The following is a 14,957-nucleotide window of genomic DNA, read 5'->3' as shown; positions in this document are numbered from 1 at the left end:
AAAGACTGAATTTGAGCCACTAAAATAGCACAATTATTTACTAATTCTGCACCATAATTATGCATATGGTGTGATATGGTGTGCGAAGCACACCCAGCATGCGAAGCATGCTAAAACTAGGGGGGTCTGGGGACATGCCCCCCCCCCCCCCCCCCAGGAAATTTTTTAAGGAATACATGCTAAAAGACTGAATTTGGTGACATTTCAGCCACTAAAATAGCACGATTTTTACTGATGTGTCAATTCTGTACCATATGCATTGCAACAAGGGACTATGTAGTTATACACATAATATTATCATGATAAAGAATTTGTACACTATAAAAGTGTTAATTGTTATCGCTATTAAACTGTAAGTGGTTTAAAAAAATGTTACAAGTGCCAAATCATAATAATAATTATGTGAATTTCAGGGCAGTGAATCCAGCTCGAGTCTACGTGGATGTTGTGTGGCAAAAGTATCTACTACACTGTTAAGATCTATTGGAGTGTCATAGTGTATATGCATTAATGCCAAATGGGAGAGCCGATCTTTTCCCATTGATGCCCTTAGAAAATTATTTAAACGCCTCAATCCACTTGCACTCCTCTCACATTTGCAGGATGTTACTGGAATGGTACAAGCAATCTGTAAAAGTACAAATATGTTGGGAAACATATCCTTGTCACACTCCTTTAGTGCTTCTCCAGCTGATGATGGTCTTTCTCTGGTTTTCTTACCAGTATAGCGATTTTTCCAACGCTTAAGTTCCATTTGGAATAGTTCTGGGGATGGAAAATCTGCACTGTATTTGGAAACAGCTGTTTCAAGGTTAATATTCTTTCTGCAAAGAATAGACGGCACAAGCCCTAACAGCATAATAGCAGTAACAGATGAATCACAGAACTGCTGGTCCAAGAAAGAAATTATGTGGTCCAGCAGTGGTATTGCTACATTCCTTTGAAAGTATTCACAAGGATTATCTGCTGCAGCATTGCTACGATGCTTCTGCCTAGAGGCAATGCGTGGCATTTGAATGGTGCAATCTACTTTTTCTGCAACTCTTTTGCTGTGTTCAAATATCTTAGCAAACCCAGAGTCAACATTTTTCCGCTCAAGGCTGTAAGTTTTGGTAATCTCTGTAATTTCTTCATGAGCTTCAATAATATCAAGTGTACGTTTCTGTAGCTTTACTGTGATACCAGCTAAGTGTGAGAGATATTGGTAAGTTGTAAGAAAGACTACAATAAATTCAAAGCTGATGATTCCTGCTAGCAGTTGTTGTGCATCACTATGGCTTGTTGTACCCCAATCTGAATAGGTGGTGCCATACTTTTCCATGTGCCGTTTGTAGCCGATCAGCTCCAAAGCCTCAGTAATGAACACATATGCCTGATAGAAGTGTTGATAAGCACTCTGCCGTTCTGCCCATCTGGTCCTGCAAACATCCAACAAGGGTTTTCTTCTTGTCTCATCAACCACATTTTGCCTTATAATGAGTTCTAAAACACCCATTCGCTTTGGACTGTACAGAAAAAACTTACTGCAGCTTTGCATCCGATCAAGAACATTGTGTACTTGTGGTAATTTACAACTTTTGCTGATAACTAAATTAAGACAATGGCCATTACAATGTACATACGTAGCTAATGGGGCTGCCTGCTTAATACGTGCTTGGACACCTACCGAATCTGAAGCCATGTTGCTAGCACCATCATACCCCTGACCACGCATGTTTGATGCTGGAATTTGGTTCTTACTTAAGAAGCCTAATATGACTGCAGAAATTGCCTCACCTGTTATTCTTACTAAGGGCAGAAATGCCAAAAATTCTTCCCTGATTGTATTCTGCTTATGATCAAAAAATCTGACACATAAAGCTAGGTACTCCACATTGTCAGTTCAGCTGCAAAGAAATCACCTGTAGAGAGTTCAGCTACAAACAAATCTCCCTGTAGAGAGATCAGCTAGAAGAAGTTACCTTGTGGAGAGTTCAGCTACAAAGAAACCATCATGTAGAGAGTTCAGCTACAAACAAATCACCTGTAGAGAGTTCAGCTACAAACAAATCTCCCTGTAGAGAGATCAGCTAGAAGAAATTACCTTGTAGAGAGTTCAGTTACAAAGAAACCATCATGTAGAGAGTTCAGCTACAAACAAATCTCCCTGTAGAAAGATCAGCTAGAAGAAGTCACCTTGTAGAGAGTTCAGCTACAAAGAAAGCATCATGTAGAGAGTTCAGCTGCAAAGAAATCACCTGTAGAGAGTTCAGCTACAAACAAATCTCCCTGTAGAGAGATCAGCTAGAAGAAGTTTCCTTGTAGAGAGTTCAGCTACAAACAAATCACCCTCTTGAAAGATCAGCTAGAAGAAGTCACCTTGTAGAGTGTTCAGTTACAAAGAAACCACCATGGAGAGTTCTATGATAAATATATGTATTATATATATAATTTGTACATTTACTGATAAAATCAGAAATATTTAAAGTACATCTGCTTCACATTTTCTTCTTCCTGTAGTAAAGAAAAAAAGACAGGTTAAAAAAGTCCCAAAGCTGGCCATAGGCCGGCTTTGGGGTATACAAATACAAAAAGAAATGAAATCTAATCCAAAACAACCAAGCTGTAAAAAAAACAGTGCGGCCCTCAAAAAGGCTATGGTGAAAAAAGATGTGAAATCCAAGGTGGCGGCCAAGGAATGGCTGTAATGGTAGGTTAATGGTAAAAATTTTAATAACGGCAATTTAGGTGAATTTTTTTGCCAAGACCAAGTGGCACAAAAATTCACTTGAATTGTCGTTATTAAAATTTTTACCATTAACCTACCATCACAGCCATTTCTTGGCCGCCACCTTGGATTTCACATCTTTTTTCACCATAGCCTTTTTGAGGGCCGCACTGTTTTTTTACAGCTTGGCTGTTTTGGATTAGATATTAACGTACAGTTAGATCTACACACTTTCGCGAAGTAGGTCACAATCAACTATAGACTATTTCCGTATTTGGTCATACCACTTGTGTTAGTAGGGGAGGTACCCTGGAAAGTCCCTTTCACACGTCCACTAGCGCACGTGGACACTTGTAAATGTACGTCGGTACTCTTATGGATTGTGAGTTTCGTGACCGTGTGTCCTTATGTCCGAAGACGCCGGAGTACACAATTAATGTACCATACCCTTGAGGAATCCACTGCACCGTGGTGGTCTGTCTGATGATATTGTCTCCTCCTCTAGTTTTCCATCTTAGGCATAATAATGTGAATTGTTCTTAGTAGCTTTTGTATGAAAGAACGGCTATGCCGAAATATTTGAGTCATCCATGCAGTTAACGAAATCGGTGCTTATTAAAAATCTTATTTAAGGCCACTGCAATGAGATAACTTGTTTCTCATCAACCGCCCGCATCAATTTTTTAGTTATGCACATGCGCACCCATTATCGCACGTGATAAGGTTGGTATTAACAGCATGGCTCTCTTGTGTGTGACGGTAGTGGATTTATCTCGTAGAAAATCGCTGCTTCCTTGGGAAATCGTTCAATCCCATTCGGATACAGCTACCTTTCGTGAATTTTTCAATTCTGTGTTGGTTCCGAAGCTGTCTAGCTCATCAACCACCACTGAAGCACCACAGGTGAGTTCTAGCTAGCTAGCTATATTGTTTTAAAAATATGAGCGTATTTTGGAATTGAAATGATCATATGCATGGTCGCCACTGTTGAAGTTTAATAATTGACTGCATGCAATCATTATAAAGAGCCTATAAAAACTTCAGTAGCCGTATTGTCTATAGGTGGCCCTTTTATACAGTGTCGATCTATGGTTGCTTCTAGCTTCTTCTTACTTCTTATCTACTTTACCAGTTAGGCACTGGAGGGTGGACACAGAAGGCAGAGCCTGTTCGAGGTGTTTACCCATAGCCAAGGAGCCTAAAAGCTATATTGTATGATATTAAAGGACACTGGAGCTAAGATGGAGAATATGGTAGGGAAAGTATACAGTGTATATTGTATTAGGTTACAAATATGGTCTTTGTAGCTATTCTCAAAGCCACAAAATCCAGGTGGGGTTTAGTTTATGGGATATTGAAATCACTTGAATACATGGCATTTTATTGATCCACCCAGCCATGTCTAGCCAACCAGTGGCCTCAAAAGAACCCAAAACATGCCAGGGGCGCTTATACTGAAAAGTGCATACATTATGGCTGCCATGATGCATAAGCAGTCTTGATTATTTGATGCTTTTTATACTATAATGGCCATATAAAAATCTTTTACTGCATGGCATTAATAAAACTTTTTGCTCTGGTTAGGTGGATTTTGTTGAATATGGGCATAAATATATATTGCAAATTAGCTACTTTTTTATTAAGATTTTCAATTCACAGATTGCAGAAGCCTATTTGTTGGCAACAGCAAGGAATCCTTATCTTTAAAGGCTAACCCCGATTTAGCAGTAAATTCAGTAGCAAAAGAGTTTGAAAAGTTTATCAAGTTTTTTGTTGATACTTCAGAAGATGTATGTGTGGTGGAAGTTCAACGTCCAAATGCATTTGACATTTTGAAACAATCTCAGTTAGAAATATCAAGGAAAAAGGTTCCATCATGTATTCAAGAGAGAAACAAAAAGGATAAGTTATATAATGAAATTATATATTACCTAGAATTGAAAAAACTTCATTGGAATTCTAATGAGGTAAATTCATCAGGAACCAATTTTGTAAAATCACTGTGTGAGGTTTTATGGTACATAGACGGGCATCAAAGTACCATTTCTGCTTGTGGATATCAAATTCCTGCTTGTTTTAAAGATTTTCAGGGATTCAATGCTCCTGAATTATCAAAACATCGCAAACGCTCAGCAGGTAATATGTCTGCTGATATCATTCAAAGCTTGAGTACAAAATTATTTAGATTATTGCAAGCTAATTATTTTTCAAGAGAAAATTGGGCGTCTATGAGGCAAAGTTGTGAACTGCTGGCAAACACCTTGCATCTTTATGCATGTGAAATTCAAGATAAAAGCAAAGTCATGAAAACTATTCATTCATCTGGTACATCCTGGAGATCCATTGACAAAAGTATGGATATTTTGTATTTAAAGCCAATTGGGAGTGTTTGCACTGAGCTTCAAGATATCTGTGAACAGCTCTCAAAGGCAGGCCCTTATTCCTAATTGATTTGCATTCTTATCTACCCTCTGATAACCAGAAAAAGTATTACATGGTTAAGAAGCTTAAAGCTGGCTTATCTGTTTCTGCATTATTACTCATCTACTCAAGTGGTAATAATTGTGGAAATGCATATTTTGTTTGGCATGTACCAGACAATTGTCTTGATCAAGCACTCAAAAACAGCCAAGTGGTCATTGAAGAAATTAAAAAGCATATTCCAGTTTATCACACAAGGATGATGATTCAAGAATTTATTCAAAAGTTTGGGCGGGTAACACATACAGTTAAGCCTGCAGTTTTAAGATATTTTTATAAAGATCTTACAGGTGACTGCTCCAGTAGTGACACAACTGATCAGGCCGAAATTGACGAACGAGTGAAGCAAGCAATTGAAATGGAAGATCCATCTATAGTAATGGACCTCCGGCATAATAATTCTGGCATGAAGTCTCAATATGACGTGTTTTGGGATGAATGTAGTAAATTACTTGAAGAATCAGTTGGTACAGCTGTGGATGATCGTCATCATACAAAAAATATTACATACATTGCAAGTGCAATATCAATCCGTGACTTTAGAGATCAAGTAGCAGCAAGATGTCCAGCAGACACTAAAATTCCAAGTGTAGAATGGATTAGATTACAGTTTTGGCCCAAAGCACCCAATTCTCTAAGGGCCCTCCACCACACAGGCCGTTTTAAAGTACGCTTCAAAGTTCAACAGCGTCAGTTCAGAAAAGATCACCCAGATTGTCATTACGCAGCTGGTGTTTTTCGATATTTAAGAGAATATGCAGTTCTTTTTAGGGAACACTGCTTATTTTATTGCCTCGATGACAAACATAGGATAAAAATTGGTGAGCCCAATGTCCCAGTAGCAGCAGCTGAGCGAGGGCGTCATTTATTCACAGCACCTGGCTCAAAGTTTTTGGTGGCTGATCATGACTTTACAAAGCTCAGCTTTATACCATCAGTCTTTTTTAAAGTTGCTATCCCAGATGATATTTCTGGCTCTTGGTATTCAGGTAAAGTCCATATTAGTTTAAAAGAAGGTACTTTTGAGCCATCCAGCCCAATAAGGCATGCTTCTGAACTTATTTCTTTGATCGAAACAGATGTTCAGTCAAAGCCTATTTTGTTTTTATATACTGATGGGGGTCCTGACCACCGGCTTACTTTTATTGCAGTTCAGTTATCTCTGATTTCATTATTTCTACAATTAGATCTAGATTATCTTTGTGCAGCCAGGACAGCCCCTTACCATTCATGGAGAAATCCAGTGGAGCGCATTATGTCAGTCATCAACCTGGGACTGCAATGTGTTGGACTCGCACGGAATGGAATGGATGATGACAGCGAACAGTTATTGGGAAAAGCTGGAAATATGAAGGAAATTAGAGCTGCAGCTGCTAAGCATCCCACACTGAGAGAGGCCATAATTTATTCAGTTGCTGGTCCAAAAATCTGTCTTGCACAAGTCCTATCAAGACTTCAACTAAAACAAGAAAGTTTTAATGTTTTTAATGCTGCTACTGCAGAAGCTATGGACCAGTCTTTGACTGTGCTAAAGCAAATTGTTGACACAATAATAAATACATCTATTAACAAAAAATCCCTGCCTGATCACCCAAACTTGAAAGAGTTCATGCAACATTGCTGCAGGAAGCGGAATTACTTTTTTGAGATCCGTAAATGTGGCTCTTTAGATTGTAATATATGTAAGCCACCTCGATTATCTGAAGAAATATTTAAACAACTTAATTCATTGCCAGATCCTACACCTGGAAGTGACAACCATTATTCAAGTTTCAGCCAGATATTTGGTCAAGTTACCACTGAAGAACATCGACCATCTCTCCATGTCAAGACACCTAAAAAAACACTACCATTTTCTGCAAGTGTGCAACATGTAAAGAATGTTGACATGATGATGTTGTGTGAGGAATGTGATATGTGGCGTCTGTTGTACTGTAAAACAAAGTTAAAGAAAACACAACGCACATCACTGGAGTCATTGCTTGACAACTATTCTTATACATGTGGCTCTTCATTACAGGATATGGAACTTCCAGAGCCCTTTTCAGAAGTATATGTGTGCAATATCAATTGCTATGACCCTATTGAGAAGCTGTACTATTCAGCAGGCTATACTCCAATATGTATTTACTGTGCTGAAGAAGTTGAAGTTGATGTGGACTCAGCGTTTTACCCTCAATGTGCACACTGCCAAAAACCTAAAATAAAAAAATAGATCATACTGCTTTTGTAATAGTGTATTATACAATTTTTCAGCTACTGTATGAAGTTTTTATGTGACTTACAAATAATGAGATAGTGAGATAACCCTCCCGCCCGCATCTGTTATTCTATGAGAAGCTGATGAGAAACAAGTTATCTCATTGCAGTGGCCTAATTTCCGAAAGGGAAAATTAAAACTTAGTATCCCGCGTGCCGCGAGGCATATGCATACCCCAGCAATTCTGAAAAGCACACTAATGTGTACGTCCTCATATCCTCAGGTCCCCGCTATCACAAAACGTCTGGGCTACATGCATCCATTATCCCTTCTAAAAGTTGTTTCTGCTTCTGTAAACACACCAGCGCAGTCCGGCTACCAACATATCAAAAGAGGTAATCATATCGTGGGATAAATCATGCACATTAACATAACAATGGTGATACAGTACATAAGCAACTAATATTGATTTCACATTACAACAATTATTGTGATTGAATATGATGTCAGTGATAATCCTTCACTCTCCAGTACCTCTGTTTCAAGCACTGCAAGAACTTTTTAACACCAAGTAAAAGCACTACCAACTCACCTACGAGAGCATTGTGATAATTATAACTTGTTTACGTCAAGTACAACCAATATGTGGTGTATATGTGTGGACATGGGTAGTATGTATACTGTTTGCACATTTTGTGTGTGTCTTGTGCTTGTATAATGATGCGTGTGTGTGTCTATGTATTGAAATGATAATAGTATAATCTGGTGTTCCACATTTGTAATCTCTGTAATAGACCCTCAGCAAAGCATCTTGTGCTGTGAGTGACAAACCAAGTTTTTGAGTTGTCCTTAGGACACTATGGCCCATAACAGATTTTATTTATGGAAAAGTATCCATATATTCTAATAGAACAGTCGAGCAAAATAAAATACTCTAATAGAACAGTCACAAACAATATAGCATAAAGTGTTAAGTTTTCAGAAAACACTCCCAGATGTGATTTCAAAGTTGCTGTCATTTTTTTTCAGATTTGGTATCTCCCAGACAACCTAGAAAGACATGCTTTGCAAATAAGTGTATTGCACGCACCTTTAGTAGTAATCCTGACTGTAGCCATTACTTGGCCTGACCAATAAATTGCAGTTTTCACCAGCCCTGGTTCTAATAACAATTCACAGCTACTAGGAATGTATGATATATGTTCATCACTTTTTGTTTTGTCTCAACACTGCTACAATGCAGAATTCATCATACACCCCCTTGGATTGAGTCTTTCAAGTATATAACTGATAAAAATTAGTGATATCCCCCCAAAAACACCTTTGCTGTAAAAAAAGGCGCATCCAAGAAACTACAAGTACTTGAAAAACAGCTCAGCTATAGAAAAGACTAACAGGCAACTGAAAGAGCTGATAACTGGTCCAGGAGCAGCCAAGAATAAAATTTATGTTGATACAACCAACTACAATTATTAATGAAGTTGTAACATTGAATGTTAATCATTCAACGGTGTTCTTTTTTTCTCTATACTGACTATTGAAAAAGGCGGCCAAATTACCAGCCAATTAGAGTAACAAAGAATTAATTTATGATGTAGCAGGGATGAATGTATAGAACACAGTTGAATGATTAACATTCAATGTTACAACTTCATTAATAATTGTAATTGGTTGTATCAACATAAATTTTACCCTTGGCCGCTTCAGATAACAGCTGTTTTGGTGCCAGTTGCTTTTATTTTACCTGTTTTGCAGCCAAGCACTTTAGTAACATCGATTCTTGGCCGCTCCAGATATCAGCTCTTCAGTTGCCTGTTAGTCTTTTTCTATAGCTGAGCTGTTTTTTCAAGTACTTGTAGTTTCTTGGACGCGCCTTTTTTACAGCAAAGGTATTTTTAGGGGGTAAAGTTTCTTATAAGTAACCTTATCCAAAATATTACCACTAGTAATTATAGTTAATTGTAAAGAAATGATGTATGCATGTGTGCGATAGAAATTTCATTTAGTGAGTAGCTAGCTACATAATTTTTTGGCTTGCACCTCACATTGTATGTCCGAATAATTTATCATCTACATTGTAGAACACAGTGCAGCTTGATTGCAACATAAAATTATTATGGTTGATAACAGTTTGGAACCACAATATAGTTTTATAAATGTGATGAACACTAAGTTATATCATAAAACATAACCCACTTGCTCTTTAGTACTTTTTGATAACACCTGTGTGTACAGGCAATTAAAGGGCTTTGCAGCACTACTAAGTGTTCTGGCAGCTCATTGCAGTGTAACAAGGGTTGAGGGACTTTTATACTTTTATGAGAATGATGTACTTTAATAAAATCATCTTAACTGTTTTATTAAATGTTTGCGTTAAGCATATTACAACCAGCTGCATGGTCATGGTTCTTGTGTGCATACACTCTCTTGTGTGGATATCATGGAAACAGTACATTAAACAACAGTGATAAAGTTAGTGCTAGACATCAGAGAAATGTCAAGCATATCACAACCGTCTGATTTTAGTTCTTGCGTGTATGCACTCTCTTGTGTGGATATCGTGCAATAAACAACAGTGATAGAACTATATAGTGCTAGATATTGGGTTATATAAAAATTAATCTTGGCCAGTTTAGTCATTGCTGTTAGCGGTTAAGCAGAAGCCATAGATGTACATATGTTGCTATGGTCTAAGCAGCTAATTCATTCTGCTAAGTGCAGAAAAAATTTCCAGGAGATGAATGATCTGCATGCAGACAACTTGCAATCCAGATGGAGATAGACACACAGATTGGGATCAGGAATTCCCTCTGCATGATGCATGTGTCTGGCATGTGATACACACATACAAATCAATTCACCTGATTCATAATTTCATACATGATTATTTTGGGGTCAATAGTTTGATTTTGTTAACAATATAGTGACATGCAAGTAAAAGAGTAAATTGAAATCAAGTAGCACACCCCCAACATCTGTAGGACCAAAACTAGTGGACATACTTTGTATTGTAATGTATTGTATTAGTGCTTTACAGTGACCAGCACTGAAGGTCTGACAGCAACATGTGCTGCAGCCTTAGGATTACCTAACTTAATTTCAATACTATACTATCAGATAGATCATAAACTATGTTATAACACTTCATACGTGGTTCACATGTAGGATAAATGAACTATGTATTCTTGTCCTATCAGCCATCAAACAATCAGTACAGATAGTATTGTTTCGGTGATTTAAAATGTTACGCACATGATCAATATGCAACCGTGCTGTATTCTCCATATGTAGTGCTGTATTTTCCTTTCAGTGCTGTATGGAAATACTCCTATTCTTTGATCTTCACCCACAAAAGTGCTTTAATGACATATACAGCACAATAGAGTTGACGTGCATGCTAAAATTTTAGGTATGGGGTCAAAACCCCCTTGACACCCTAACTGATCATTGTGCATTTATTGTATACTGGCTGAAAAAACATGAAATGGCACTGAAGATCCCTTCACTTGATCCGTGAGGTCAGCGTGAGCCTGTTACATGAACACCACAATACCATATATGGCTATGTTTATAATTCTATGCAAAAAAATATTTCTTATAGGTAACCTTATCAGCTTTATCCTGAAATATTATCACCTTATAGTAATTAGAGCTAATTATAAAGTAAATTATTTCCATAAAGCATAAAAGTCCCTCAACCCTTGTTACACTGCAATGAGCTGCCAGAACACTTAGCAGTGCTGCAAAGCCCTTTAATTGCCTGTACATACAGGTGCTATCAAAAAGTACTCAAGAGCAAGTGAGTTATGTTTTTTGACATAACTTCAGTATTCATCACCACCTTTATCAATCTATATTGTGGTTCCAAATTGTTATCAACCATACTAATTTTATGTTGCAATCAAGCTGCACTGTGTTCTACAATGCACTAAATTATTCAGACATACAATGTGAGGTGCAAGCCAAAAATTATGTAGTTAGCTACTCACTAAATGAAATTTTCTATCGCACACATGCATGCATCATTATTAATAAAATCATATCTTACTTGTTTTATTAAACTTTTACATAGAATGTTTGTGTTAAGCATATCACAGCCAGCTGCTAGTCTGGCGGCGCCCGCCCCTTTGCATAGAGTAAGGGTCTGGTATGCTTAGCATAGTAGAGTTGTACCGGATTACCAAAAACTGGTACAACCAATCAGAACGCTCCACGCTTAATCAACGCATTTTTCTTATGTTACGTCAAAAGAATGAATCAAATGAATGAATCAAATGCCCTAACACTACTGAAAGAAACAAAAGGAGTTAAGCAATAAAGAACAAAGACTGAAGAAAGTGTTATTTCGGGAAGGGCTTTTCGCCTTGTTTGATACGTGAAAAACCCGGGTTACGCTCTGATTTTCTAGGTAGGGAGACATACGTATTCTATAAAAGTAGATCAATCCACTATCGCCTGTGTAAAGGCGAAGAAAGTTCAATATCTCTGCCATAGTTGTGGGCGAGGCACTTCCGTTAAGACCATTTTCGTTACGTCATTACGTTCAAATAGAACAACTCGGTGATACTAAGCGTACCAGACCCTTACTCTATGCGAAGGGGCGGGCGCCGCCAGACTAACCAGCTGCATGGTCATGGTTCTGGTGTGCATACACTCTCTTGTGTGGATATCACATGGGAATTGTGTATTAAACAACAGTGATAGAGCTATACTATAGTGCTAGAAATTGGGTTATAAAAAATAATCTTGGCCAGTTTAGTCATTGCTGTTAGCTGGTAAGCAAAAGCAACTAGTTCACTCTGATAAACGCAGAAAAAATTCCCATGGATCTGCATGCGGACAACTTGCAATCCAGATGGAGACACACAGACTGGGATCAGGAATTCCCTCTACATGATGCATGTGTCTGGCTGGCATGTGATACACGCATATAGATCAATTCACCTGATTCATACATGATTATTTAGGGTCATACTAGGGTTGAGTGATACTGCCTGGCATTCCTGATTCATACATGATTATTTAGGGTCATACTAGGGTTGAGTGATACTGCCTGGCATTTTGGTATCATGATCAATACTAATGCCACCATTCACGATACTGATTAGTTCATGACACTTACAAATAAGTCAATCTTAGCTGGTGCTACATCAGTGGGCACGTGCCTCCCCCCCTCAAAAAATTGCATACAAGATCGAGATACTCTAATAGAACAGTCAATTACTCTAATAAAGTAGTCACAGTATTCATGAGGCAGTGTAGCTTACCTATGAAGCTATAAATAAGGATTTTATTTTACATACATGATGTAATATATATTCAGTAAAGGATAACTATTATTGCTGTGCCTTTTTTTTTTAGCAAGGTGCCCCCGTCTTTCCAAACTCTAGATCTGCCCTGCTACATAGTGTATTGCTCAGCATTCCTACAAGAAGTCTTTAAAGGTAGTACCAAACTAGCCAATATCATCCTTGTTTACAGTAAGTCATTGTAACACATGCTTTGAGGTTGTTATGGCAGGGGCGTAGCCAGCAAATATTTGATGGTTGGGCATAACATCAACTTAACTACACACACAAGAAACACGCTCACTTTCATGCGAGACATTATCAAAGAAAAATTTGAAAAGTGTATGCACACAAGGCCTACAGCTACCTATGCAAATGCTGCTTGCATGCATGCAAACATTTACTAGCTAGCTATATGCTATTCTATTAAACTTGTAGGGCAGGCATCCACCGACGATCATCGTAGCCGAGCATCACGTGACATCAAACTGCTGAATCTACAAGAACCAACAATATAAACATATTTACTACAATCAACTGGCAGTATAGCTTACAGACCAACCACCACAACGATATGTAATACAACCACCACAACGATATGTAATACATTTTAAAGTAAACGCCACATGGCCCCAAATTAAGGCCGGGGGCGCTAATTTATGAATTATAATGAGTCTTATCACAAATATCAGCATGCCAAGAATGCTTCGTCCCAGACTTATAGCAGCCAATGTACATTTTGCATGAATCTGGTGCCAACCACAACTCGGTTAAGCAGTACAAATTGTGCACGTGACACTTTATAATGACTTGACCTTTTCTCCATTTCCAGTCATCTGCCATTATTGTTATCTAGAAGAGTAGGTTTTCCCGTTTTCTTTCATCAGCAGTAAGTTAGGTTATACGGTACTTTCCTTATCAAAAAAAATACGCTTGACAAGCCAGTCCACTGAAACGAAATCTTTTGCTGCCAGCACCATCCACACTGAATCCTACTGACGATTATCACTCACTGTGGCTTAGAGATACGGTACCACGACTATAGTGTACCACACTTCAACTCCATTTTAAATTTCGAATTTAAATCGCGCCAAGGAGCGTAATTATAGGGACTTCCCAAGGGATTTTCCCGCGTAATGGATCACGTGATACACCATCTATCATGATCCCTTCTTCGAAGTCATGGTTCAACAAATGAGGTACACGTTTACGCTTTACAGTATTAAAGTAGGATTGTTTTGTGTGCTGCTGTGAATCCTGGCGTGAATCTTAAGCTACTTGTGATGGTTGGGCAAAAGTTTGTGATGGTTGGGCAAGAAACTGTGATGGTTGGGCAAATGCCCGCCCATGCCCACCCTTGGCTACACCACTGTGTTATGGTGTTCACACCTCTCTGCAAGGGTAACCAGGTTATCACTAACAAGGATTCTTAGTCAAGTTACAAGTGCTGCATAACAAATGGCTTTTTAATGACGGTATAGTACAGGCGTGGATGGTGTCATGATAGTTAATGCAATATCGATACTTTTAAAATATCGCAATATATCGCTAAAACAATAATATCGCTCAGCCCTAGTTGAGTTAGTTTGATTTTGTTAACAATTATAGTGACATGCAAGTAAGAGTAAATTGAGCACACCCCACAACATCGGTACTTAACCAGGAGGACCAAAACTAGTGGACATATATACTATCAGAAAGATCATAAACAAACATGTTTGTGCTGTAACACGTCATGAGTAGTTCACATGTAGGATGAATGAACTATGTATTCTTGTCCTATCAGCCATCAAACAATCAGTACAGATAGTATTGTTTTGGTGATTTAAAATGTTACGCACATGATCAATATGCAACCGTGCTGTATTCTCCATATGTAGTGCTGTATTTTCCTTTCAGTGCTTCATGAAAATACTCTTATTCTTTGATCTTCACCCACGCAAGTGCTTTAATGACATACACAGCACAATTGAGTCAATGTGCATGCTAAAATTTTAAGTATGGGGTCAAAAGCCCCTCGACATCCTAAATTCACCCCTGCATTATTGAATACTGGCTGAAAAAAACATGACATGGCAAATGTGATCCCTTCACTTGATCCGTGAGGCCAGCGTGAGCTTGTTGCATGAACACCACAATACCATATATGGCTATGTTAATACTTCTATGCAAAAAATATTTCTTATAGGTAACCTTATCAGCTTTATCCTGAAATATTATCACATTATAGTAATTATAGTTAATTATTTTTATAAAAGTATAAAAATCCCTCAACCCTTGT

At 38.0% G+C, this 14,957-nt stretch overlaps 2 protein-coding genes across 2 annotated transcripts; one reads left to right on the top strand and one right to left on the bottom strand.

Moving 5' to 3' along the window:
• Positions 1-211: 211 nt before the first annotated feature.
• Positions 212-1,495, bottom strand: LOC136239186 (52 kDa repressor of the inhibitor of the protein kinase-like). The gene has a single exon (XM_066029918.1). The coding sequence runs from the start codon at positions 1,493-1,495 to the stop codon at positions 410-412; it is 1,086 nt and encodes a 361-aa protein (XP_065885990.1). The 3' UTR covers positions 212-409.
• Positions 1,496-5,201: 3,706 nt separating this feature from the next.
• Positions 5,202-7,403, top strand: LOC136237773 (uncharacterized). The gene has a single exon (XM_066027987.1). It carries the CDS (start codon positions 5,202-5,204, stop codon positions 7,401-7,403), a length of 2,202 nt encoding a protein of 733 aa, XP_065884059.1.
• The last annotated feature ends 7,554 nt before the right edge of the window (positions 7,404-14,957 follow it).

This window comes from Dysidea avara, chromosome 11 (assembly GCF_963678975.1).
Source record: "Dysidea avara chromosome 11, odDysAvar1.4, whole genome shotgun sequence".
NCBI classification, from domain to species: domain Eukaryota; kingdom Metazoa; phylum Porifera; class Demospongiae; order Dictyoceratida; family Dysideidae; genus Dysidea; species Dysidea avara.
The sequence above is the reverse complement of the archived record's forward strand: the minus strand, read 5'-3'. Positions and strand labels throughout refer to the sequence as shown.